At 40.2% G+C, this 27,855-nt stretch overlaps 3 protein-coding genes and 1 pseudogene across 16 annotated transcripts in view; 2 read left to right on the forward strand and 2 right to left on the reverse strand.

Annotated features, from left to right (window-relative positions):
• Window positions 1–16: 16 nt before the first annotated feature.
• On the reverse strand, window positions 17–8,040 carry LOC117427652 (ABC-type oligopeptide transporter ABCB9). The gene is given in 13 exon segments (XM_059033045.1): window positions 17–1,730; window positions 1,877–2,013; window positions 2,594–2,753; window positions 2,877–2,978; window positions 2,981–3,052; window positions 3,334–3,522; window positions 3,796–3,924; window positions 4,271–4,468; window positions 4,671–4,876; window positions 5,644–5,774; window positions 5,995–6,109; window positions 6,434–7,110; window positions 7,930–8,040. Coding segments are annotated over 12 exon segments (2,361 nt in total). The 5' UTR covers window positions 7,047–7,110; window positions 7,930–8,040; the 3' UTR covers window positions 17–1,421.
• A 7,689-nt stretch (window positions 8,041–15,729) lies between these two features.
• LOC117427062 (2-oxoglutarate and iron-dependent oxygenase domain-containing protein 2-like) lies at window positions 15,730–17,903 on the forward strand (annotated as a pseudogene).
• Window positions 17,904–18,160: 257 nt separating this feature from the next.
• LOC117426776 (ADP-ribosylation factor-like protein 6-interacting protein 4) lies at window positions 18,161–25,722 on the forward strand. 4 transcript variants are annotated; one of them, XR_004548172.3, is made up of 7 exons: window positions 18,162–18,310; window positions 19,572–19,754; window positions 20,111–20,476; window positions 20,908–21,025; window positions 21,734–21,803; window positions 22,378–22,551; window positions 24,019–25,722. XR_004548172.3 is itself a non-coding variant. In XM_034044751.3 (6 exons), the coding sequence occupies exons 2-6, from the start codon at window positions 19,604–19,606 to the stop codon at window positions 22,432–22,434; spliced, it is 666 nt and encodes a 221-aa protein (XP_033900642.2). In that variant the 5' UTR covers window positions 18,161–18,310; window positions 19,572–19,603; the 3' UTR covers window positions 22,435–22,720. The 4 variants fall into 4 exon arrangements, 3 of the variants coding, with proteins under 3 accessions (XP_033900642.2, XP_033900640.3, XP_058889050.1); XM_034044751.3 differs by lacking the exon at window positions 24,019–25,722 and having other exon boundaries at window positions 18,161–18,310; window positions 20,207–20,476; window positions 22,378–22,720; XM_034044749.3 differs by lacking the exon at window positions 24,019–25,722 and having other exon boundaries at window positions 22,378–22,720.
• Window positions 24,876–27,855, reverse strand: part of LOC117426774 (membrane-associated phosphatidylinositol transfer protein 2-like) — an 80,235-nt gene continuing 77,255 nt past the window's right edge. For all 11 annotated transcript variants that reach the window (XM_059033066.1, XM_059033061.1, XM_059033063.1 and 8 more), the window contains one exon: window positions 24,876–27,813. In XM_059033066.1, coding sequence (XP_058889049.1) covers window positions 27,463–27,813 — 351 coding nt within the window. In that variant the 3' untranslated portion in view covers window positions 24,876–27,462. The remainder of the gene's footprint in view (window positions 27,814–27,855) is intronic.

Genomic DNA, 27,855 nt, shown 5'->3' on the forward strand with positions numbered 1-27,855 from the left:
AATAGATAAACACCTTTAGTAACAGACACTCGTTCAAAGATCCTCCAGTTCCACACGTAATGCTTGACTATCAGAGATTTATGATAAGCTCAGGTTATTGTATAAATTAGAAGTCTCCAGTCACGACGGCTATTCCACTCCAGGTTTAACAGATGCAATGATATAATGAACTACTTCAGGGTCTGGAGTGATTGCTTCAATTAAACAATGTAGAACAGGGCTGAAACAAAACCCAGACTAGAAGAGCCAGCTGTACACCCAAATGCACAGCTCACGGCAGCAACAACAGGGTTATAGCACCACCAAGTGGTGTATGCATGTCTGTACGTCACACTTACATTTCACATACTGTGTAGAAAAGTGCTTACTCAATTGTGATACAGCTTGGTCTGGACATACTTTATGCTGTGTATCTCATTTGCATATCCGTTATTCATGTTGAAGCATTACATTTGTTCATATCTGGGTCTGTTGTTTTTATGTAGCATTTTCATTGGATTTCCCTTAACTAAATCGACTACAGTAATTTCACTGGGAATCAAACTGCCCTTGATTACAGTATCTATTGCTTTGTCTTTTAAAGACAGGATCTGAAGAGAGAATGGTGCCATCTGGGTTGAACAGACTCTGTGCCCTCGGCCCGTCCTGCTTATTCGTGTTGAACAGGAACAGGTTTTTGGATCTGTTCATCAATTGGACCGGATCGTTCGGCCACATAAGCAGAACAGCTTTTAGGAAAGGAGGGAGGAACATTTTGACTGTCCAGAACTGTCCGTTCTGACGAAATGACTCTTCAGCTTTATCTTTCTTCTGTTCGGCCCTGTGACCCATATGTTACCCCAATACTGAAACTGGGGTGAACAGATTTAAAGGGTCTTGATTGACTATTATAAAGTTCGTGGTGGGAAATGTCATTAATATAACTGTCAGCCAGACTTTGTGGGGTTTTATTCTATTTAATAATGAACTAACAGGATGGTGGGTGACACCCCTGACTGAACTCTAAACTATGTATGTAAACTCAGCTTAGAACTGATGCTCTCCCGCTTCTGAAACGTGTTTCTGTTTTGTTTGTGAATTTTCTCTTGGAGTGAGTTTCCAGCACATTCAATAATGACCCTTTCTGCTTTAATCCCTCTATTTTGATAACAGTCTTGTTTTGCTGGTGTCCGGGAGGGGACCTCTTAAATGCACAGACACTTTAATTATCACCGGCTTGGATTTTTCTCCAAAGCACTTCAGTTCAATCTTAAAAACTAATAAAATGGTACCCTAATTACGGTCCAATTCTAACCTGACATCCCCCACTTTAGAGATAAGGCAGCCTTTTCCAAAGTGAAACAAATCCTGGTTAAACGCAATAAATAAATATGACAACTCTACAGTGAAGCTTGACAATGGAGGACCCAATCTGGACTGATTCAGACGTGGAACTCTTCACCTGACTCAGTGCTCTTCCTTTTTGACTCTCTCTGTTTTCGAAGTGTGTTCGGGGGGTTGCTTGTAACCCGGTTCATGGTCTCAGTCCCAGTCTCTATCCCCAGGATCTGTCTCTTCACCAGCTTGGAATACAGACCTTCCTTCTGCATTAAGTCTCTGTGCGTCCCCTGCTCCAACACCTCGCCCTTGTCTATTACAATGATATTGTGGGCTTTTTCCACAGTGCTCAGGCGATGTGCTATAACCAGCACCGAGCGGTCCTGCATGATACCATTCAGAGCTTGCTGAACCTAGGAGCAGAGAGAGAGAAATAAAGATGTAACTAAAGCAAAACCTATTGATATAAAACAACACTTCCTCCTGTGTCACCCACTTTGAAATCAAAGACAATGCATTATTGTTGTAGCTGTAGCAATGATAAGAACTTCAGACTCACAATATGTTCGCTTTCAGCATCTAGTGCACTGGTGGCTTCATCCAGTATGAGGACGTGGGGGCTTCGTACGAGAGCGCGAGCGATCGCCACGCGCTGCTTCTGACCACCGGAGAGCTGCGCGCCTTTCTCACCGGCATCTGTAAACCAACCAGCAAGTAAAACACACAAACCACTGAGGCAAAAATCTCACTAGAATAGAACTGTGCTCTAATTGTGATTTTAATTGACTAACAGAAAACAAACTGGCTTTCGTCACTGCATCTGCTTTTAATTAATATAAAGATGTTTTTAATTTGATTATTAATTGGGCAATGTATGATCAATAACGGCATAATCCTCGAATTATGTGACTTGACTAATTGAATTAATCTAATTACTATGTAACTAACTGATACATTGTTACTCTAACTGACTCCTATGATAATTTTACTCAATCTGATGAAGACCTACTGGTTGAAATGTGATTATTACGTTTTCGAAAGCTGCAATGATTTTTGGACTTTGTCCTGTGAGAGTGCGGTCAGCCTTTATTTTGTGAATGTATCTGTTTTTTGACGACGCACCATGCCAGTTGTTAGTGAGCGCCACACCTCTTCATGATTCACAATCTTATTAAAGAAATCTCCTGCCTGCTTGTTCCTGGTTGGTGCTTCACAGCATCCTGGAAGCGAATGAGAGTCCTTCCTTCCTTCCTTCCTCCCTCCCTTCCTTCCCTACCTGTGCTGTATCCATCTGGCAGCTCCGTGATAAACCCGTGGGCGTTGGCCTTCATTGAAGCCTGAACGATCTCCTCCAGAGAGCAATCAGTCAGGCCATACGCAATGTTCTCCTGCACAGAGCGGGCAAACAGCACTGGCTCCTGGCCCACGAGAGAGACCTGGACAAACCAGTGGAACACCATCACATTCATGTATTTACAATGCCCAGTCAAGATTGAACCAAAAGAAGGCACTGAAGCGTGTGCTAAAGCGTTATGCTTCCCTGTAATAATTTGAGGTACCTTGGTATGCAGGTACCTGTGGTCATACTCCTCGATGGGCGTTCCATCCAGCAGCACCTGGCCAGCCTGGGCTCTGTAGAAATGCTCCAGTAATGACACACACAGGAGCTCTTCCCACTTCCTGAAGGGCCCACCAGAGCCGTGACCTGTCCTGGGTGAAGAGTGAAGGACACGTCCTGCAAGAGGACGCAAGGCATCAGAGCAGCTCTCCCTGAGCCATCAAAGCCTTGGAAGTGTTTTCAAAGCGCTTACTCCAGCCTTTAATTAATCATTTGAAAGGAGAACATTACATGCAAAATGATTTTCTTGGGGCGTCAATTACTTGCACTTGATGTTCTTGGGTAGACTTGGGGTTAAACCACACATTAAAGTGGAACTTTGTTATCTTTAAATCACACCATCATATATATTTTTACATAGAGAAAAACAACTACTGAGCACGATCATGTCAAGTCACCTTTAAGACCTGGGTCTCGGGGCGTGTGGGGTAGGAGAAAGTGACATTCTTGAATTCGACAAGCCCTTTGAGAGTGTCGGGGGCCAGGGTCCCGTCACTGGACAGCTGGGGCTTGCGGTCGATAAACTCAAAGACCTTCTCGGCAGCTCCGACTCCCTGCATCAGCCCCGTGTACACCGCACCAATGTTCTGTAACACGATTCCCACTGCAGAGTCAGGAGAACCAGCAAATAACGCAACAACAGCAGTCTATTCTAACTAATTAGGGTTACAACCAGTGGTATCCATTTCAGCTAGATACACCCAGTCTTTAAAAAAATGGAAGAGAACTCTTTTATAATTCAACTGTAAATCAATGCTCCTATATAATCACAGGACCGGTATTGTACAGCCTGCCTCTTAAACATCGAAAAGACTCAGTAATATAATGCAACTCAAGCCAAGTGCTTGTACCAGCCTTACCTCCATGCAGTCCCCTAACTCCAGTTCATAGATGATGAAGGAAATGAGGTTCCCGCTGGTCAGATGTCCAGAGACTACCAGATGGCCGCCATAGTAAAGGATACTGACTTGCAGGGCGAGCACAGTTAGCTGGAATAGAAGACATCCAAAACTTACTATCTAAATGAATACACAGACACTGTGCAATACAATACTTTAGAAATGTCTTGGGGTGTTTAGATTACATGCTCTACATATAAAGCAATGGAACAAGGTAACCGAAAATGGGAATGTACAGTTGCACATTTATTTTCATTAAAAAGCATATACAGTACAATCCTATAGACCATGCTTTTTTCGCTGGACAGACAGTACTGATGAAAGTACAATTCAGTGATTCACAATGGAGGCTGGTTAAGAGTATGCCATTGGATTTTGATTACTTATATAACACATTGAATTCAGGTCAGTCATTACTAAAGCATTATCTACATACACTGCTGGACCACATGTAGCAGGCATAGGCGAGGGCCTGCTTCCTGTTCAGCTTGTACATGTGCTGCAGCTTCTCCCAGTACACGCCCGCCTCGGCTTCCTCGTTAGCGAAGCTCCGCACCATCTTCATGGCCGAGACGGTCTCCTCCGCGATGTTGTTCGCTTTGGCCAGGGCGTCCTGGACCTCCCGGGCAAGCCTCTGAATACAGAGTCAAATAAAAAAGAAATCACTGCCGTGACAAACACAAACGGACTGGCCATTGTGGTATTTTTTTCTTATTTTGTTTGAGCTCGAACGGGATTCAAACCCCCCAGCCATCAGGTTATTTTGAAGCTTCATGCGGTTTTGATAATGGGTTGGTTTAGTATTTAAATCAGTACGCTTGAGAGCAGGGACCTGCCTTATAGTATTTGCCGTAGAGCTTGGAGACCAGCATGACGAAGGGGAAGCCCATGAAGGTGATGAGAGAGAGCTTCCAGGACAGGGTGAACATGAAGACGCACACCCCCACCCCCTTCACCAGGCTGCGCAGACAGATATTCATGTTCAGAGAGATCAGGTCGCTCACCATCGTCGTGTCCGAGGTCAGGCGAGAGGTGATGTCCCCTGCAAAACCAACCCGGGGGAAAATCACTTCAGCTGCTACTGAATAGACTCATGCGTATCCAAACCTGACCTACAATCCCAACTATGCTCCACACTGCTGCCCACGACAGTCTTTTATTGCTGACACAACAGTGGGCAGCAGTGTGGAGTAGTGGTTAGGGCTCTGGACTCTTGACTGGAGGGTTGTGGGTTCAATCCCCAGTGGGGACACTGCTGCTGTACCCTTGAGCAACGTACTTTACCTAGATTGTATAAATGGGTAATTGTATGTAGAAATAATGTGATATGTTGTAACAATTGTAAGTCGCCCTGGATAAGAGCGTCAGCTAAGAAATAAATAATAATAATATATCAATGAGAGCAGCTATAGAAACCAAACTTGAAAGAAAGCTGTCCTTCCCTCACCTTTACAACCGAGTACCAATTAATGGCAATTCACTTTCGCATTGAGTGTTTTAAAAGCTGACTGGAAGTGAATGTTCCTCTCATCCAGGGTGCTGATATTCTTACTGTCGTACCATTGCCATTGATTGGTACTTGGTGGTAAAGGTGAAGGAAGGGCAGCTTTTCTTGTTTTGAAATCAACACATTAATGAATGGATTTACTTAATATCTGCTGATAAATACTTCTTAACGCACTGGATTTACAGTATATGTAGAAGTCTTATCCACCTCAATACAAGCATGCATGTACACAGGGACACAACAGGGAGTAACTAAGGCTAAACAAATCAGCAGAAAGGGAGGGTGTTGGTATATGATATAACCTGTATGATTCGCGTCAAAGAATCCGATTTCTTGGCGGACTAGGGATCTGAAGAGCAGGTTGCGGATTCGGACGTTTAACCTGGCGAGAGCAAGAGAAAACACCCCACCTCGAACCCCTGCCGCAAACGAACTGAGAGGAGGGGTTAATATGAAGACACACATACTCATCTCAGTGATAACATAGACAGTACAGCCCTGTATGTAAGCTCTTCTGTTAAATCAAATCAATGCCAGCTGTCAAAGGCTACTAAATACACACACACATGAACATTTTACTTACAGCACTTTATTAGAGCCCTATACTCACTGAACTTGTACAAGAATAGGGCATTCAAGTGAAAATGACATACCTTACAATGGCAAACACTGAAATAATAATCATGGATTTGGAGAAGGCTTCCATGTCCTTCTGAATAACGATTGCATCGACTGCCAGTCCAGTGTAATAGGGGATAAAGGTTTCGCCTAGCAATTTAAAAAAAAAAGAAGTACAGAGTATGTTTTACTGTACCGTTATAGGGTGGGGGAGTTCAGGGAAATGTACTTTTCCCCAGTTAAAGCACAGCAAACATTTGAAAAAGATGCAGTTTCAATATTATGCCACCAGGTGGCACTATGCACTATTCAGGTAAAAATGTCATGGGAAAATGCATAATATTTGTATTGTATTTTCTAAAGATCTTTAACTTTCTTATTTTCTGTGGTATACAACAGTAAACTAAACACAAGCTGCAAGCTATATAAATGTGCTTAAGTAATGCATATCATATTTATAAGGGTCTAACTCACCTACAGCAGCAACGATGAGAAACAGAAATGCTAGTCCCAGCAAGGCAGCATCATGTTTTGAGTATGACAAGAGCCTGCCTATTGTTGCTGGAGATGCAGTGTCTTTTTTGGCCCCTTTGCTGCTGTCCTCCTCTGAATCCAGCAGGCTTTCCGTCTCCTCTGGGCTGGCAGCCTCTGAGTTAATGCCTAAGGTTGTTTCCCTCACCGGCTGTACTAAAGAAAGCAGCTTCCATGTAAGGAAAGTGGCAAGGGCGGAGATACAAGTCCATGCAACCAGGCACAGGAACCACGGATCACTCAGCGACTCCATGACTTCAGAATACAGCAGCAGCTTGATCACAGAGTACATGCCTGTTAGCAGGCACATGACAATTGTAAAAGTCTCCAAGTCCTTCACCCGCTTGGGACCCTCAGTGGTGTTTTTGGAAACCCCAATAGCAGCACCCATCAGCAAGGAAGACCTGACGAGGGAGGCGGCCCACAGATCCACCACTGATCCATACACATCGAAGAAGCGCTCTATATGGACTCCACGGATGTACAGGAGCGTGGTGAGTGTCACGTCGACCACAGTAAATAAAAGACTGCATCCCACAGCGGCCACTGCCTTCATGCTTCAGCCTCTTCCCTGCTCCAGGGCAGGGCCAACCCTCTGGGATGACTAAAGCAGCCAGCAGCTGAATGAGGACAAGCATGGAAATGGTTTATAGAACTCAGCATAGGGTTACAGCAGCTACATTGATTTAACAGGAACTTCGCTTTCATCTACAGTACATTACTTCTAATGTTCATTGCATCATGCCAATATGGCAGCTGCACCTGCGTTCACAGAAATCACTTTATATAGTTGCACTACAAAGTATGACTATGGCTTATTTCCAAAATAACTTCTTTGATGTGCACAGTACTGTTATTTTAAAGAGGTTCACCTGTGAACAGTGGGATGCACAGTATGCCTGAATTCACTTGTAAATGCACTTTCAATAATGGATATTCTTATATTTGAAACTATAGATGTATTTTTATTTTGTTAAAGCAATCCACAGATTGCTAAGGTGACATGCAGCAATACATTAGGAACAGAATCCCATTTACCTGCAGAACGCACAGCTGTAAACTCGTGTCTGCTTCTGTGTCGTAGTTTCAATTTAATTCAACGTCGAATGTTAACATCATATGTGAGTGTTTAGAGCATTAGTCGTCGCTTGTATATACCGTAATATTCCTCAATTATCGTGTCTTTACAAAGTGGCTAGTTGAAGCCATAAACCGCCGCATTAGGCAGCACACAGTACCTGACTTAAGCACCGTCATTTTACATGCAAATGAATATTCAAATAACAGCACAGAAATGTTATTACGAATGAGAAAATACATATAACCATGTAACACGAATAAAAAGTACGTTTGACATTTTTCATTGGTATACATTTCAATTATGAAAATATAAAGTAACTCAGTCCAGGACTAAAATATTTCAATGTCAACTCACTTACTCGATGTTGAGCTTCCTCACCGGCAACTCAGGTTTTATATTTCCAATGCCATGCACAAGAATGGACTCTGTTCTTTTGACCCGTCTCTCGGTACTCCACGGAAACTGTGGTTCTTACTGCTGCTTATGAAGTCGGAGCTCCGCCTTCCATCCTGGCACTCCCATACAGTACACAACGATGCAGAGTGACAAGGGATTTGTACAAGCATATACCAGCATACTGTACCGTTTGAACGAGAGCAATATGAGGAAATAGCACGCAGACATATCATTACCGTTCGCTGTCTGGTGTATAAAGTCCTTGTTAATTCATTTACTGTAGATCTGTAGTTTACCTTCATTAATAATATTCACTGTAGCCTATTGTCGCCAGTCTGACTACATTTGCACCTTTTAATTTAATGCAACACGTCGGATTTAGGAAGTCCTAGAAAAAAATACTAATGTTCTTAAAAGTTGACATGTTTATTATACATTATTCAGCACAATGTTATTATTTACAGTGTATTTCCACATTTAAAAGACTAGCAACAGGCAATCTTTTTACACGACTATCCTGCAAAGGGATAAATAAAGCATCATTTTGCTGCGATCTCAAACAACACCACACTATTTTAAATATGAACAATAAGTCATATATTTAACAGCATTAGAATGGCAAGTTTTCAGTACAGTACCAATGGCATACGTACTTTAAAAGGTGCATCAGAAAATAAAACCCCTTTTAGTACTATATTCCATAGCTTTTCCCTTCTCACGGCATACAGCCTTAAATTCATCCTTTATACTCTGTAATTAAATGTTTAGTACCATTTTACAGGTAATTTAGAAAGAAATATAGCACCAAAGAAATACACTAAAATCAGTAGTGAAAGACATGAAGCAACTTACATATAGGCAAGCTGCAGTATTTTCTGAAGAGGCAAAGATGCTTTTTAAAAATAAGCAATAAAAAAATTATACTGAATGCTCAAGTATTTACGCATATTATGATTATTATTATTACTGGGGAAGAGCTTGTGTTTTAAACTGGTTAATGTTGCAGAGAAGGGCCTATCAAATGGGGCTGTCCAAACCACGCTTTTCTTTGGGTTCCAAGCTCTATCTTCTAAGTTTTATCTTAGAAACTGTAATCAAGTGTTTATCAATAGAGAGAAACTACATAAATATAACTTAATAGCAGAGCAACAGAACCACTTGGAAGGATTGCAATCATCATGCAAGGTATAAATGGAAAAATAAAGAAATAATACATGGTATGTGATGCAATCTAGCTTTCAGTATATGCTGGAGGTCCCCTTTCATGGTCAAGGACCTCGTTTAGGAAACAAAATCCTTCTTGTGGATGATCTCTTCTGTAATACACTTTTAATTGTGCAGAACGGAACACACATTTCAAACTGAAACACTTAAAAGCGATTACGTTTACTCAAAGCTCCCAGAAGGGAACATAACTAGTCATCGTTGTTGTTAGTAAACCTTTTGAAGACCCGGCACAGTGTATATTCGTAAGGAACCTCCTTACACATCTTGAGTAAGACAGCATGGTTTTCACACAGGATGATGACTGTTTAACTCTTTCTCTTCAGATCAGGACAATCCACTTCAGCATTTCACCCGACAGGAGTACCCTTTCATCATGGAACAATCGTCTTACAAAGACTCTCATAGCACTGTCCAAGAAAGAATAACGTTGCATTAGCTAAAAATATTCTAATTCAATAAAAAGTCACTATTTTTTTGCCATTCCTTCCCTGGGTTGCTGATTTGGATGCTGAAAGGAATCATTTTAATCATGTGAGAAACTCTGGATCGATAGGCTACAGTATTTTGAAGGAACAGTACTGCACATGTCCTGCCAGGTGTGGACATTTTGGTCAAACCTGGCTTATGTTCTTCCTTTCCTTTCTGCTCAGGTTTGCAAATCAGCATATTTTCTCAATTACCCTCATCAGGCCGCCTTCTGAACATACTTTGCTTGAAGTACGAAGAGTGAACTGTACATTAAAAGGAGAGACCTGCCCACATACCAAGGTATTGAGGCAGGGTGTTTAGCCTTTATGAAATGTAGCCTCTTTACTTCACATCAGAGCCACTCTGTTCAGAGGTTAAAACCGTTTCAACTGGAAAAGACAAGAAGTGGCTCTTCTTCAGTCTCTTCAGCTGTGCAGAGTCGCTGGTTCCATACAATGTGTCCCCTACTTTAAAGGTTATGGACTGCATGCTCCTCGATCCCCTTTTGGTGCTCTTCTTTTCCTTCTTGTAAGAGGCATTCATGTTGGCAATGACCTGAAAAAAACCAGAAGCAAACTTCACACCAGGGTGTATGTCATACAGGAGCATGGCTATGTGGAAGCTGGTAATCTGAACTCACCATTTGTTTAACTATGTTCTGCTGCTGTTGTATTGCAGTGACAAACTCTGCAGTGCAGTCTTGCTTGCCAGAGCACATCTCTTGTCCTTGCTGCTCCTTGAGATTGTCGAAATCAATCTAAAAGTTTAAATCAAGGACAATTTATTTAAGTAAGAACACCTCATTCGTAGCAGACAGAAGCACTCAATACTTGTGGCAGCTGGCAAGTGTTTAGATTTTAAAACAACAGATAAGGTTGTATTTTTTTCACGGATTTCATGGAGTTCCTTGTGAAAATTCTGAAAGAACTGTGTAAATATACATTTTTTTTATCACTTAAAACCCGCTACGCTGCATTAGGAACCTGGCAGCCGGTTTAGTTTGCTTCCGTCTGGTAAATGATTGAACACACTGCATACAGCAGCATGATTTCTTTACGATAGAGAACTTCAGCTAATACCTTACCTCATTTGGCAGACTTGCTTCCCTATTGAACATCAAGAAAAACGGTGTAAACTTGGTAGTTGAGTTGACGGAGGTTCTGAATGCAAAGAGAACAGGATCCAAGTAGTCATCCCAGTCCGCTTGCTTCTCCGTCACCACCTGTTTAATGGCTTCTTTCAACAAGTCACTGCTTCGGTCATACAGGCATGTGTACAAAGGATGTTCAGCCGGAGACACTTTATGGACCATGTTCCATCTGTCAAACAGGTGTTTAGTCACCTAACAAAAAAAAGATACAGCAAAGATTGTGAGACTATATGCAATAAGGATAGAATTTTCTATGCAAAAACAAAAAATCATAAAAGTAGGACGGTTTTCTTACCTCATCGCAAAACTCCCGGCTTTGGCAACAGAACACAGTTTTAGCAGCCCCAAACCTGGATTAAGACAAATAAAAAAAAGTAATATACATACTAGCAAGGGTGAACATAACACATTTAAGGGGTGAGCATTAAAAGTATCACAATATGACAATATAGGGAGATGCCTGCATGCCACATTGTATTCTACATGGTGAGCTATTCCAGTTGTGATATATTTCCTCCGCAGTGGCATTGCCGATTCGGATGCCACACTTCCATTTTTAAATGTATGCATGGTGGATGTAGGTCATGTTGATCTACTTTTTTCCCGTTACTGATAACAATTAAAACAAAGAAAGAATAACATCTCACGAGGTAAACTTACCTGTAAAATGAAGACGCTATGCACTGTGCTACTGACATAGACTCCTTCTTCTGTATGGGAATGGCTTCAACCCACTTGCTGAAATAATCTGTTATTATGAGCACGCATGTGTTATCTCTGCTAGATTGTGGAAAAGGCCCTGCAAAATAAAATAATCAAATACATTTCAGAAAATGAGCGGAAAAGGCCAGCACTGCCAATGTATTCCATACAAGCAAAAACAGCTTAAACCATAGATGTACAAACAGAAACGAACCTTTCACTAATAACATTGCAATCAAGATTCTATCAAGCTGCAAAAATAACACAAAACTCAAACCCAACTGGCTCTACAGCATCCTGACCCCTTTGTAAGGCAGCGTTTCACTAGGTATTACAGGAGAGAGTTTTACCAAGTATTTCGATTCCCAGGATTTCCCATGGTGCTTCCACTTTAATAGGTCTGACTTTTCTGGACATGTTTTTGTTGTGCTCGGCATGTTGACATGTTTCACAAACTTTTATCTATAAAAAAAATTTAAAAAAATACCAACGTAATTAGCAGTGTGCCAAACAGCACGTTAAGAAGCTCCTTCCTGTGATATTATATACTGTATGCCCTATTGCAGAGGGTCACAAACTTGTGGTGATGCAAGCAGGTTTCAGGGAGCCACTGCATATACAGAATTTAAATATAAATCCTGAACTAGAATCATGAAATACAAGAATCAGTATTTTATACATAGCAAAAAAAATGTACATGAACATAATTAAGCCCACAGGAAATACTAAAACAGACATGAAATGGAGCAGGACATACATACCCAGTCTACCACATCCCTCACTATTCCCAGCCAGTAGTATTTGCTCTGGATCCTGTGGACTGTTTTCTTCTGTCCCAGATGGTGCCCGATGTCATTGAAATGGCATTCTAGAAACACCTGACGTTTTCTTTCAGGATCAATAACTACTTCACGCTTCTCTTCTTTCTTCGGCCCCACATAGTACAGTCGGCCATCTGCCATTAAAATGGAAACAAAATCCAATGAACAGATCTACAAAGTTGCAAAGATGAACTAGGTATGAGAGAGCATATCCTCTGGCAAAGAGTGACGTGACTGTACTTCAGCACACTGCACCTACACGCAAGATGGAACACGCATGCCAAAGGATTCCAGCAGACATGTAAAGGAGATCGAGGTCAGTGGTTCAACGTTGTAAGTGGATGTGTGTGAACCTACTGTACATCCATAATACAACTGGACAGAGCTAATCATAGGAACCGGTTCAGTATCTCAAAGCATGTGACAAATATCACCCAAAAAAATAAAACTTACAAGACCACTGTTATATGTATTAACAAACCAGGCTAACTGTCCGACCCACTGGGATTTAGGCTTACTCGTTCCAAATAAATTTACCTTGAAGAGGGTTCAGAGTGTCATGTTTTGGGTTGAGCAGGCACTTAGCTTGGGTTACTATATGACTCCATGTTCACTGGGACAGTATAACACAGTTCAGGCTTTTGAACTCACACCCAATGCATTCTCGTAAGTGTAGTCCTGCTTCTCAAAGAAAAGAAACAAGTGAAAGGTACCTGGGACGAATACAACGTACCAGAATGCATTGCGATGCGAGTTGAGAAGCCTGAACGGTCCCCTGGAACATAGGAGTCATGGTAACCCTAGACTTACCCGAATGGCACATGATTTAAACAACATATTATACCGAAGTAGCAGGTCTCAGATCTATTGCAATTGTAATAGACGCGTTGTTTCTCCATACAGCTCTCTCTATCGCGTAGCACTGTTCAGTGCTTGATAATAACCTGTTTCAAGCTGGTCCATATAGAAAATACATGATGACGCCCACACAATACTGTGTAGATACAAGACAACATCAGTGCCGACAAACCGTAAAAACGTCGCAATCGCACATCTGAAACAGGTCAGAATGTGTTTATGTCTCTGTTTGGTTAGCTGAGTGTTAAAGTTAATTCTAATAAAATAAAAACACTGTTGTTAATGGGATCATAAAATAATGCATTAACTGTAAAGTGAGACGTACCTTCTAGTATAAATTTCTGCGCGTATCGTTTGAGATTTTTCTTCCTTATCGGGCCCATAGTAGGGGGGAAGCAGCCCTCCGAGAGAAAGGTATATATATCCTCCCATTTGTTGGAGGTAGATTCGACCACCTCCTCTTCAGCAACTTGCAACGAGTCCATACTTAGCATTTGAAATAACTTAAACATATACTTCAAACAACCGTCGTTAGAAGAGAAACGTCGACCTGTATTTTACAATAGACATTAAATATTATAATTTCTGGATTTCGGTTAATGGTATTGTTGATAGCAGTTACCAGGGTGTTCTTAATGTAGATGTTTGTTGCTGTTATTGTTATAGAACCCGGATGTTTTACACCGATGGACCAACAGCCAGGAAATCAGCCGGTATCATGCCAAATTCTACTTCCTCTACAAGTGTCGTCTGTCTTGTGCGCATGTGCAAGTGTCAAGGAACTTGCAAAACTACGAATTGTATTTTTTTTTTTTTTACGAGGAGTATTCGAAGTCATATATATATATATATATATATATATATATATATATATATATATATATAGTGTGTGTGTGTGTGTGTGTTTTAAAAGCAGTGTTTTAATTGACTTGTTAACCAAAATGTTACTTGCTTACCTGCCACTACAAAGTTTACAGCACTCCTTCGTATGGTCCTCTTTTTCAGAACTGAGAGGTGCTTGGCGTATTTCCCTTTGGTAATATACTTGTAGACTTGCCTGTACCTCGTTAAGGAATCTGCATCGCTGTCAGAATTGTTTTCAGGCTTGTCAGCTTCAGGAACGTCTGTCATCTTTTGCTCCTTTCCCACTATAAAATAATAGCGTTTACATGCAGGTTTTCAATTCACAACAACGTTTCCTCCTGTAACTTCAAAATTACACACGGGCCCTTTTAAAGTGAAATTCCCAGGAACGAGTTTATATTTCAACTTTCTTCCCGGATTCATTTACAGTCGGACCAAAACATCCGGATGCAGTCAAACTGCGGTGGTTCATAATAATATATTTATGAGACGGTGCAGAAATTAATAAGGGGGTATTTGTGGCAACAGATGCTTCAGCATTTTATACTTTAAGGTTAACCATTTAAATCATGGAACACAATGAGAATTGTAGAGCAAAATTCTATTGCTGTTCCTGCTTTTACACGGACAATATTTTCCTGGAGGAATACAAAATCCATGTTAGATACATTTCTGAGCAGCAGTTCACAAAAGACTACCAAATGGTAAGAGCTGTATAGTGGTAAATCTTGGATGTGTTACAAAACGAACAATTCAAAAATGTCACAGAGAAGGTAAACAGCGAGGTTAAGAGATATCAGGAAAAAAAAAAACACACCATTAACCTAACCCAAGTTCTATACAGTCGTTTTTTTTGCAATTTTCAAAAATAAGTACATTTACTAAAGGCTATTATCAAGCAACACGTTTTATTGCCAGCACGACAAAAAAAATATATGTTTTTCTAGATTGAAAAAGAGATTCAGAGAAGACGGCTACTTGGCCAAATGTCAACAGAAAGAACAGCTTTTATAAGTGAATTTTATAAACCCTTACACAGCCATGTTTATGTTTTACAGGTACGTTGGGTAAAGTACAAACGTTATGATTAACACCATTGCACTTCCTTAACAAAATACAATTAAACAAGCAAGGGACCAAAATAAATAAAATTTAAAGACTACTTTTACAGTTAAATAATAAAACTTGTTTGACTTTTCTTGTGGTTCTCCTAGGAATCATACCTGGCCCCTGAATTTCTAGAAATTGTAAACTTTTCTCGGTCATAAGATGCTAATGTAGAAGGATTGCTGAATCTCATTGAGTCACTTGTCTGTAATTATATTGCAGCATTATTAACTAAAAACACATTTTCCATAATGTAATGGCTATAAAACAAACACATGGATACTGAAAATGTCTGAATTGAAGTAGTAAGGCTGTGTAGTGATTATAACACTAAGTGTAGTGGTTACTCAGTGACTCAGTTTACAGTGTGTGTGTTTGAAATGATGTGCAGTTCACTGGGTCGGAAGTTCCTTTCCATTCAAAATTTCAAGATTTGAACACAAATTTGTCTACAAATCAGAATACAATTATAATCTTCATGAGCATGATTTTTTTAAACTCACAAATGTGTTGAATTGTAGTATATAAAATGCTAAATTTCTCCTTTTTTCATTTCCCGGTGTTTACAAAGGAATTCTGCAGAAACCTGATAGAAGGTGGAGAATTTCGAACAGTCAGATGCACCCAAAGGCAGACCCAACACCATGAATAACTATGGGGTACGAAGAAATCAAATGTGTTCATCAAGTTCACATGACCTTAGCATTGTGACAAGCAAGATATAAGCAATATCATGAGATGGTAAGATTAGATTAATAAACAATTTCTTCAATCCTTGACTCATCTTCTTAGCCTCTCCCCTTTCATGTATATCAGCATGAAAATTGCATACTAAAGGGAAACTTATCACACTACATTCTAAGGTAGCGATGTGTTGGTAAAATGGGATAGTAAGCTGAAGTTTAGCCCTACAAAATGACACGGCAGTAACATGGGAAATTCTCACCTCTAAATCTCACCATTAACATGCATGCATCTGCATGGGCTCTTTACAAATGAATTTCAATATAGTTAAGTACATCTGAATTGATATCGAAATAACCCTGCTGCAGACCTGTAACTACAGCCTTTGTTAATGCTGACTGGCACTGTCTGAGCCGAGCGCCTCTTAATACAGGATCCAAGACTTTCTATTCTCTTTATTTATTGGTACAGATTTTATTGAACGAGCTTGGATTTGACAACCGATTCATCACTCCTCTTTTTGTGGTGAAGTATGCTTTGCAGCAGGATCTGGACCTGAGTTACCACTACGATAACGCCGAAATCACTCAATGTATGAAACTTGTATTTTGGAGACATGAGACAGGTAATACAATCGGAGCTATCTTTTATTTTGTACTATAATGTTTAGAGCTTATAAGAACCATTGAGAATGATCAAGGGTGAAGCAGGGATCAGCAGCATTTCCTCAGAATGACGGTGGACTTTTTTTTAATGTGGATGTTTAATTTTTTGACAAAGACAAAATCATTTAACAGTGTAAACTCTGCATTCTCTGTGTAAACTTAATATTACAAAAATCACTTCATTGGTTGGTTTGAGTTACGACCCTGCTACGCTGTGCTAACTAAGCTTGGTTTAATTCCATCCTCGAGTCTGCTGTTTTATGCTGTTAAACATGCATTTGTGTTTGTGTTGGATTCTTGCTGCAGGTTCCTATAAGCGACTCTGAATGTGCGGAGATTGAACACAAGGTGACGTGCGGCTTGCTTCATCGAGGACAGCAATTCCACGGAGCTCTTCCTATCACATCAGGACAGCGCTGGAACCTGATCGTATGGATGCGATCCTCCAGCGTGCGCAGCAAGCTGTGCCCCATGTGTAACAAGACACCACAATTGGTGGAGGTAGTGGGATTCGCAGATGGATTCACAAAAGACACCTTAGTGCAAAATACTGAACAGAGAACATGTTCTATCAGTTAGAACATTGAGGACTCATTCATCCTGACCGATGTATAGCGATAAGAGATGATTTATCATTTGGGATGTGCCTGTGTTAATGAATGTATACACACTTTGTCATGTGGAGTTTGCATTGTGTTCTTTATATATATATATATATATATATATATATATATATATATATAAATGTTACACTGTGTCTGTCTGTAAATTTGAAGCCGGGGTGATGAATGCAGTGTGCCAGTTTTAAGATAAACCCACTTATTAACTAGGGTTATAACAGCTTTGTCTTGAGTTTTTAGAAGTTTCATTTTAAATATAAATGTAGCAGAGACATATCTCAGATTACAGTTCCACTCATGTCCAACATTGTGTAAAACCATTAAACCTTAACCCTCCTTAAATGATGAGAGCTAAGGTCTGCCCCCCACATGTTTCTCTAAACACTCCAAACTTGTATAGAGGGATAACGCCACTTAAAACTGCAGACCATTCTAGTATATCCATAACTTTATATCAATAGTAAATAGAAATACTAAAAGATACTCGCCAAGTTCTCTTAAGAATGTTGCTATCTTCTTCAGTAGTAAAGATCATTTATGTTCATTTTTATTCATGAGACACAAACTATTGCATTGTTTTTTTGTAGAATAGTTTTCTATAAGGTTTTGTAACCTATATATTCTTATAACGGCTTAAAAAATAGCTTTTTTTGCCATTTGGTACGTTTCTCTCTAAAGACTGCAGTCATAATTAAAATCTATCCATAAGGTTAGTGCTGAAATAATATACATTTTGTCACTCTACCCTCAACCCATTCTTGAATCATACTGTTTAGGAATTAGCATTTGGTTCAGGGGAAATGTTTTAATATATTTTTCAAAAGCATTATATTATGGATTTTACAGATACATGCATTGTACTGTTTCTTAGATAATTACATTTCAGTTACACTGAGCAACCACCTTAGAAAATAAAACAACGCGACAGCTAAGATTACCACAGATCATGCGAACACATCCCACGGTGCTGAAAAGCAGTAGGACTTATTTGTTACCAAACGCGGTTTTCTTGGGGGACGTTGTTCGCCGATGCACACAATGTTTTTGTGTGTTTTTTTTTATTACGTCGTCAGAACTTTTAATCACAAGAGATTGCTGAAGACATTTAAATAATAGACTGCTGTGCTTAATCCAAATATAAATTCACACAACCGATGCGTGACTACACCTAAAGCAGGTGAGACTTTATTTTACGTCAATAGATTTAAAACAAACCTTACCTTAGTTGTTTCTTAGCTCCTTTAAGATTGGCAAACGTGTCACAGTTAACTCGGTGTTGTTGTAATCATCTGTGAGCGAGTTAGTCGTTTAACAAGATGTAATCTTTTTTTCCCCCCAGACAAAATTAAATACTGGGTTGCAAAATTGTGTCCGTACTTTCGACGTGGCAGTCAGCCGTTTGCGCATGCGCGGTTAGCATTTCAGGACCCCAACACGTTGGTGACTGCATAAATAAATCCTATTGCTATCAGTATGTTATACATAAGAGAAAACGTATATATTGGTTTCTCACAGAACAATAAACACAATTACACGTTTCGTTTTGAATGGCAATGGTATATAGTCAGAAAACGTCATTCTGACGCCGCACGACGTATACTTTTATTTTGCCTGAAAAAACTGCCTGTTTCGCGTTTCAACAGAAGTGTGGTTTAGAATTTGAAAAAAAAAACAGCCTTTACAGCCGGTTGTCAAAAGATGTTTCAGTTAAAGAAACAGTTATGGGTAGTAAGGAATCAGCGATTTCAACTAATGGCGACTACCAGTGCCAAAATCTTTCTAAAATAACACTTTAATAAATACTTGGTATCCATAGCCACCACCATGGCTTATTTACCAGCAGTGTTCTGAAACTACTGGGTCACAAAATGCAAAAATCAAACCTTGTATTTATTGTGTACTATTATTGTAATGTCATTTTAGTTACCTTTAGCATTTCCAAATACTCTGCAACTACAATCAGCATTTCCTACAACTGGAATATATTTCCTAGTCATTGTGCAAGCTTGCACTAGATCAGTGGATAGAAGCAGAGGTTACTGATTGTGGTGTATGCACAGTATTGTTTCTCGATCTGAGAAGGGCAAGCTGAGAGAATTAAAATACTGAGTTTAAGATTTAAATCAGTTCTGGGTTAGGGAACACAAAGCCACTTTGACTTGGAACTTGGTTTCAGGTCACGGCACAGCACACCAGGGGAGACTTGGGGGTTAAAACAGCAAAGTTGCCTCAAACTAGTTCTCCTAGAACCAGGTTTCCACTGTTCCTGAAAAAGTGGCTTGGTGTTCCCTCAGCTTTAGGGTAAACTTTAGGGCAACGGCTCAAAGAGAAAGCTTTACAGTTTTACACTGGCCTGTCTTTACCAGGTAAAGAGCGCGGCCCGTCTTTCTGCACCCATGCCGTCATTATTATTATTATATGATTTCTTCTCATTTTAGTTTTCCTATCGCCTAGTTAGTCGATAGCCATCATGGGACGAAGCCGCTCACGGGACAGGTCAAGCAGCAAGAGCGCTCGGCCGAAGAAGGAGGCAAAGAAGAGGAGCAGGAGTTCATCCAGCAGCAGGGCAAGCAGCCCCTCCCCCGACAGGAAACGACCTCAGTCCTCCAGCAAAAACCAAGGTTGAGGCCCAACACGGCCCACGCGAATAGTTACAAAGTGATGTGTTGTATAGAAGTGTCATGATAGAAGAGGGCCAAAACTGATACAGCTGAACCATAATTGTATAGATGTTCTTTATACATGGTGTCCATGGTGGTATTACATTGGTTAGGGTAATGGCCCCAACCCAACTAAACAAGATAACAAATCACCACAGTGCACAGCGTTTAGTTTCTCAGAAGGATCTCTTTAATATGACATGAATCATTTCTTATCACCTGGTCCTGTCCAGCCCAGAAAACGTAGTTTCTCAAGGGGACGTATTCCTACAAAAAACAATGTCGCTTGCAGTTTAAATGACTGTAAATTCTTTCAGATTCCGTCGAAGGAAAGAAGAAAGTAAAAAAGAAGCAAAGGCCCTCATCCTCGTCTTCATCTTCCGATTCATCTTCCTCTACCTCGTCTTCCTCAGAGTCCAGCGAGGCCAAGTCCAGGAAGAAGGCCAAACGCACACTGAAGAAGGTCAAAGCCAAGGAAAAGAAGGAGAAAAAGAAGCAGAAGAAGATGAGAAAGAAAATGAAGAAACTGAGAAAGAAAGCAGTGCAGGCAGAGAAAGCAGTGCAGGCTGAGAAAGCAGTGCAGGCTGAGAAAGCAGCTGCAGAGAAAGCAGCTGCCTTGCTGAAGGCAGAGGAAGCAGGTCTGGAGACCTGGCAAAGTGAGCCGGCGGTGGAGCTGGGACCAGGTGAGTTGAGCTTGGGTAAAACAGCCTTTGCTTTCACACAGAGGTAAATAAGACTCCTGTTGGATAGCAGGTCGTCCATTCTTATTAAAAGATAGTAAAACCAGAAATTGAACTGCTATGCAATGGGAGTCTTATTTCCACCCCTGTAATATATAACACTGCAGAGCAATCTTCTCTTATGAGTTGGTCAGCAGATATTAATTAGTTCCTTGAATAGGTGGACCATTTCAATGTAACTATAAGTTCTTGTCAGTCGCCCGTCTCAAGGTTTCAGTGAAGCAGAGTGGCGCAGGATTTTGGTAAGTGGAGCTCCAACACTATAATTAGCGATGGAGAGGACTGCATGATGGGGTACTGCTGTAGTAACTTTCCATAAGGAAAGTGTAAAACCTCTTAAATGGCACTCTTGTATCCCATGCATTCGGCTCCAGCAATGACGGATGAGCAGAAGGCTCGACTCTCCACCAAGAGGCCTATGACCAAAGAAGAGTGGGACGCCAGACAGAGCGTCATTCGTAGGGTCGTAGATCCAGAGACTGGGAGGACAAGGTAAATAAATAATTAAAATAAAAAAAACATGCTGTTATAGAAAATGATTTATAGCATCAGAAAAAAGCAACAGGAAATACACCTATAAAAACAATGCAGTTTAGCTAGAAGCCAAATTAAATGAATTTGCGTACCTTTCATTGTAAGAATATTTGCCAGTACTTGAGCAAATGTTTTTTTTGGTTTACCAAGCTATGAAATGCAGCTACTTTGAAGATTTTTTTTTTTTTTTTTCTTATCAGCATAATAATTCGTGACTGTTATGCCAATTTAAAAAAAAACAAAAAAAATCAAAAAACAGCAGCATTTCATAGCTAGGTGAACTCAGTCAGGAAAACAATCAGTTTTCAAAGCACTGCGTGGCATGTTGTGCAAAATTCTTGGCACCCAAGAACAGCAATACTGTAGAACACAGCGGGTGTACTGTTCTAAAGAGGGATTCTCATCCTACATCGTACCTGAAGTGACTTAGAACTGCAGCTGGGATTGTATTAGTCCCATAGTAACCACTTCAGTAGCAGACCACTTGGCAGCACTTTAAATAATTACAATGAAGTACTTTGACCAAAAGCCAATGGTTTTATAAAACAGATGCGCCACTCTCATTACAGGCTTTTGAGTTTGCAGCTGTCATCTGCTCTGCTAATGCTATTGTTATAATGTACTGCTGTGTACAACACCCTGGTTTCAGTCTTGCTTTTGTTACAGGATTGTGAGGGGTGATGGAGAGATACTGGAAGAAATTGTAAGCAAAGAGAAGCACAAAGACATAAACAAGGTAACGATGCGCCTCTGGGTTAAGGACGTTATTCACGCTCCCCTCGCAGAAAATATTCAAAACCATGAGTTGACTAGTAATGGCCCTTTAAAAATCCATTAGGTATTCCCTGAGGAACACTGCCATTGCAGAGCAGCTCAGGAGAAGGGCAAGGGCCAGTAAAGATAGATTGTATTCAAAATAAAATCTCTTAAACGCATGTAAACCATTCAGACATTTCTACCACGGCAAAACGCATTAGAGCAGATAACCCATAAACATTTCAATTGAGGGGAATGGCGTTTTCCACCAGATCCCTATTCTTGTGACATGCCGCTGCTGAAAGGAAAGTCTTTACCTGGAATCAGCCCCTTTCAAACCAGTCACTGCATTCACTCCTGTCATTAACAATCCGTCTTTCATGACTGCATAAAAACAACCTCTTCCTGTGCCACACAATAGCAGGGTTTCCATAACAAACCTACAGTATATAGCGACCACACCCTCTGAGCAATGTGCAAATCCACAATAGTATTCCTCCACCCCCGGAGGTAATCATTTTACACTCTCTTTGTTTTTTTGTCGCCCCACACAGCAAGCAACTTCAGCCGACGGTTACTATTTCCAGAAGAGAATGGGACTCAATCGCTAGAGCTCCTGAAATGGTTTCTCTCAGGAGAGTAGGTGAAGGAGCTGGTTTGGCTGACCTAACACCAGACAGGAATGTGGACAGTTAGGTTAACATTCCCTCTCCGCTTCAGTGGAAGAAGTAAACTACTGATCTTGTTTTTTTATTATTTGTCTTATTCTTATTTTGTTGTAATCAGTTGGCATTGATTTTCTAAGCAGAGCAACAACCTTGGTAGAATATTAAGTGTTCATGTGGCAATGTTCATTGGCAGTGCCGTCAGGAAATTAAAAGTTTATTTTATGTAAAACGTTTGGTTAATCTCTTTTAACTGGGTCATTATTTTCAAGAACATTAGAATCTGCTCTAAGGAAATATATTCTCTAAAGCAGGGCTTCTCAAACTCGGTCCTGGGGATCACTGTGTCTGCTGGTTTTCATTCCAGCTGAGCTCTCAATTACTGAACTAGACCCTAGTTAAAGTCAGACCCGGGGTCAGTTACAATTACAGCACAATTGCATGCTGTAGTAATTACAATTATACGAAAGTAACAAACTACTTAATTAACATGTTTACTCTTCTAAATAAGCAAGCATTGAATCACAGCTATAAATACAGAAACATGCTATACAACTTTCAAACAAATGGGGCCATTAAAAAAAGTGGATGAACATACAGGAATGACTGTATGACAAATAAATGCATAATTGAACTGCAATTGATCAATTATATAGCAATTACACAGGTGCGCCAATGTACATTGTAATTGCAATTAATTGCGAATTGCACAGTTACAATTGCAGTTGAGCCCATGTCTGGGAGCAAAAAGCTTCAGTCCCAGCATCTCCAAAAGGTTGAGCACGAAATATTTTCCTGTGTTAACTGTACTTATAAACAGAAGAATATATAACACTACAGCTTCCAGACTTCGTGCAGTGAAGAACTTTCGTTTCTCGGATGAAAACTGTACAGGATAAATGCAGCAGGATTGGTATGCAGGACGGAGCTGGCTGTAATCTGGAAGTATTTCAGTTCTACAAATGATGTATATTATATAAAAACACAAGGAAAGAATAAAATAGCTGTCCAATTTCTTTTAATCCACATAACGTACAATGATACTGTACACAAAACACACCCAGGCACTAGAACATTGCAACAACAAAGAAATATGTACGTCTGAAGTGTTAACACAAGTTAACAGTTCGAAACGTTATTTTTACACACTCATTTTGAAATAAACACAGAAAATTGAAACCTTTAAGCAGAAGATTGAAGTTTGAAACATTTGTATTTTGTAAGTGGTGTGTATTCTTTTTTCTGGTATAGCATATCATAATTTATATATATATATATATTATATATATATATATATATATATATAAAATTACTATTTTTAAGTTGCAATATTCACCTAAGTCCATATGTAACATTTCTCTATAAATAAAATAGAACACTTTTGAATACAAAATTTTTCTCTCAAATTGATCAATACATGGACTTAAAACGCAGCAACAGAGGAAAATGTAAGGCTTCTGAACTAATATTTACCGCAGCAAAGCATTACCTGATCTAGTGCACTAATTAGACACTTTTCTTTTTTTTTAGGATCCCTCCCTTGCCACCAGGTTTGCCCGTATTTTGCCGCAGCGAGGGCTCCACAAGATGCCTGAAGATGTACGAACTGCATCTGGGTTAGTGAGGTAGGCCAAAGGACTGCTTCCGCCAACGCTGCGTTCAAGTTCATCCCACACATGCTCAAATGGATTGAGATCCAGGGATTATGCCAGCCAAGGAAGATGTCTGTTAAAGTTTGAGCAAATCTGACAATCATGGTGGGTGCTCACATTATTTTAAAAAGGTGTCCCTGTCTGTCAGGGAAGGCATTTATCCTTGCGGGTGGACTTGATCAGCAACTGTTTTTGGTGCGTTCATTAAAATCAGCCTTCCAGGGGACTCGAAGGACACAGCCTGTTGGGTGCGGTGCAAACGGGAGGGAGGTGGATCCTAGCAAGTGTCCAACGAGTGAAGAACTACTGAATACGATCACGTTTGGAAAGGTGTACTGATCACACGAGTCACGCCTTGGCTGGACACATTGTGTAAGAGACAGTTTTATTTTAGTTTGAAAACTGTTCTTCATGAAGTATTTATAAATGAAGATGCCAATCAGGTCAAACAGATTGAACTTCAGTATAGGGTTAGCTGATTGAACTAGTTGTGTTATTCAGTCACACTTCTGTGTGGAAAAGAAAACTAATTTTGTACTAAGTATTTAGGAGGTTATCTACTGTATATGTCAACCAGTACCCTCAGTTTTATTTATGTATTTATCTATCTTATTTAGCTGTTAAATTAAAATACAACCCATTAGTAATATCTGTGCGATTACAGGCCTATTAAAATATAAAGGTTTAAAAATATTTTGTATTATAAAATCTTTTTTTTTTTTTGTTATTTATTCATTTTCTTTTTTTTTTTTTTTTTTGGAATTAAGCAGAAAATATCAGGATGTAATTCCGTGTTTTTCATTTCATCATGTGGATGTGTGTGTGACAAAGTGAGGGAGAGATACGATTGGCTGCCGCCCACTCCCATCTGTACAATTCAGACAAATAAGCTATGAGAAGGACTGCATACATCCTGGGTGTAGTTCAAGGTGGCCCATTACTACCGAGCTCTTCTACAGCTGCACTCTGCCCCTTGCATTGGATATGGCAAGCCTGAATAAAACACAAAACTTACTACTAGACAAATGTTATGGCTTCATGCTGCGTTCTGCTACCCAAGTGTCTCAAGGTATGCATGACATAAATAAGTCTCAGGCAGGGCGCACGTTTCATGTAACTATCAGGTCCAGAAAAGCTGCATGGCGTTTCGAGCCATTCCAGGTGTCTTGTATTTATGCTACACTGCGCTTCCACAAAACATGCAAGATGCTTCTAGTACAGCTCCGAAGTGTCCAAATGTGTGCCTGCTGCACACTGGGACTCTTGATTTCAAGCTCATTGGATGCATCTTAAAACAAGACATCCAATACCAAGGATGTTTAACTACTGAGGTTCAAGGGTAAAGGGTTGTCTCTTGAATTACTGGTATTACATTATTCAAAGGCCAGTTTGTGTGTATTTGTGGGTTCATCAAAGGGTTGCAGAACAAGTACACGTGGCTCATTGATTGTCAATGCCATGAAGTTTCTTTTAAAATTATCATACAGCTGTGGAGAGTGGTCATAATATTGCACCTATGCATTGACAGTTACATTACTCTTGGTCCATAAAATAAAGTTTGAAACAGAAAAAAAAAAAAAAATTAAATATAATAAAACCTGAAGGATCCATCACCTTATATATCTACATAAATAACTCGCCTGTATATACCTACTTTTCAGAACATTTACATTAACTTTACACTATCTACACACATTATACGTTTTCGTTAAACTTTTGCAAAAGAGCTTGCAATTTATTTGAATTATTACCATCTGTTTCAAAGCACATTCAATACTTTACACTCAGCCAGAGCTATGTTTTTGGATTGAAGCCACATCCCAAATCTCCGAAGTTGTAAAAGTAGATGTCGTTACGCCGTTTCAGAAACCCTGCATTAGTACTTTTCCAGTGTTTCGTGTTATTGTACACTTACGATGAACAAAGATCTCAGCTGTACTGTGCAGGGCTCTCAGCCCGCTAATATCACAGTGTTACATGCCTCACTGTACGATCACATGCAAATGGAAAACACTGTACTGCATTTGGATATGGCCTCATCCTAAAACATTCAAGACTGCCTATTTGGCACTTTGTCTTATTGTTATGTATTTTTATCATGTAGAATTGATATGATAGCAGCACGATTCAAAAAGTGTGCACCGCCTGCACATATCAATAGTCCCAGCTTAAAGGTGTGAAGAACACGGTGCTGTGGGTGGTGCACCCTTTGTGAATCACACTATATATATATATATATATATATATATATATATATATATATATATATATATATATATTAAACCCTGGATTGGCAATAAATAATAACTATCATGCACTACAGATAATAACGTGTAGCAACATGAGATGGTTACAAGTTCTTCATTCTAAAAGTTACTTAGTGCAAAACAATGAGGTTATATAGTTGAGCTACAACAGCTAAGAAAAACGATTTGGCCATGTGTTTGTTTTCTGTGTGTCTGCCTGTACCACACTTTCGAAGATTCCTCAAGGGGATGCCAAGGTGTGAATGAAGGCGTCTTAAAAAAGGGAGGATCTTTTACGTGGGTCATGGAAAGCCTAGGTGCGCCCAGCTACAAAGTCCAAACAAAGCAGAATCGACATGGTCCTCGTGGTCAGCCACTGAGACCTCAAAGCGTCTTTATTTCACAGCCTGTGAAACGATGTGTCCCAGTTAGATTTCTTAACTCTTAAATCTTTTGACATAATTGCCCATTCAGGAACAAGCAACAACACTTAGTGGTCAAGCTGAAAAAAAAAACCTACAGTGTTCCTGAAGAGAATTGATTTGGAAAAGAGCTCTGTACATCAGTGTTGGAAATGTTAAACTATAACTGGCCCTGCCTCTGTTCATGTCACTCTTCCATTGTTTTTTTTTTTTACTACTGTTAATATTATTTTCATTATTATTATTATTCTGTATAACAGGAAACCTAAACCATTTGTTAAGGCCTCACGTGACCTGCAGGCCATGCTGGAAATATCTACAAATTTACAGTAGAATGATTTCCTACTACTACTACTACTACTATAAAAGCAAGACTCTAAAGAAGAACCACTGCTCTCTACACTTACACAAGTCACTTCACTTGTGCTGGATTTCATGTAGCCACCATTAAGGATCCACACCAATTGCACATGCTTACCAACAACATCCCGATCAGACGGTTCTTAATATGTATATATATATATACTGTGAATGCGAAGGAGGCACGTATTTACACGCAAGAGTCTCAGAAACTCCTTTTGCCTTGCTTCTAACCAAGTTGCTCTCTTCTCACCCCCTTTTCCCCATTTTTCAAGGTGTGTCCAGTTTGGCCGCCTACTTCTGATTTAAAACGGCACTTTCCAGTTTGGTGCTGCTGCTGCGGCCCCAGCACCCCGCAGCGAGGCTCATGCTTCTTTGGCCTCGTTCAATCCTCTCCCGCTCGCTCTCGGACTGGCTCTGCGTTCTCTCAGGCTTGTTGTGGTTGGACTGGGAGCCGCTGGTGCTGGTGCTGGGCTGGGAGGAGATGGTGCGGAGCAGGTGCTTCCTCTTCCTGAGGAAGTCCGGGTTTCCACCCAGCCCGAAGCTGCCCTTCCGGAGGACCATCCTGGCGGTGCTCTTCGCGGGCCGCGAGCGAAGGCTGTACTCCAGCTGGGAGAGATGAGCCGCGTATCCGTCCGAGATGAACTGCAACACAAAGACAACTCTATTCAACGCACTGCCTGCAAC

The sequence above is a fragment of the Acipenser ruthenus genome, chromosome 11 (assembly GCF_902713425.1).
Source record: "Acipenser ruthenus chromosome 11, fAciRut3.2 maternal haplotype, whole genome shotgun sequence".
Lineage (NCBI taxonomy): Eukaryota > Metazoa > Chordata > Actinopteri > Acipenseriformes > Acipenseridae > Acipenser > Acipenser ruthenus.

What these genes read in the sequence shown, in the direction of transcription:
- LOC117426776 (XM_034044749.3), top strand. Translation starts at nt 19,604, where the DNA reads ATGGGACGAAGCCGCTCACGGGACAGGTCAAGCAGCAAGAGCGCTCGG. An exon ending in GTCCTCCAGCAAAAACCAAG is followed by an intron (nt 19,755 to 20,110) that starts GTTGAGGCCCAA and finishes AAATTCTTTCAG; the next exon opens with ATTCCGTCGAAGGAAAGAAG. An exon ending in AGCACAAAGACATAAACAAG is followed by an intron (nt 21,804 to 22,377) that starts GTAACGATGCGC and finishes CGCCCCACACAG; the next exon opens with CAAGCAACTTCAGCCGACGG.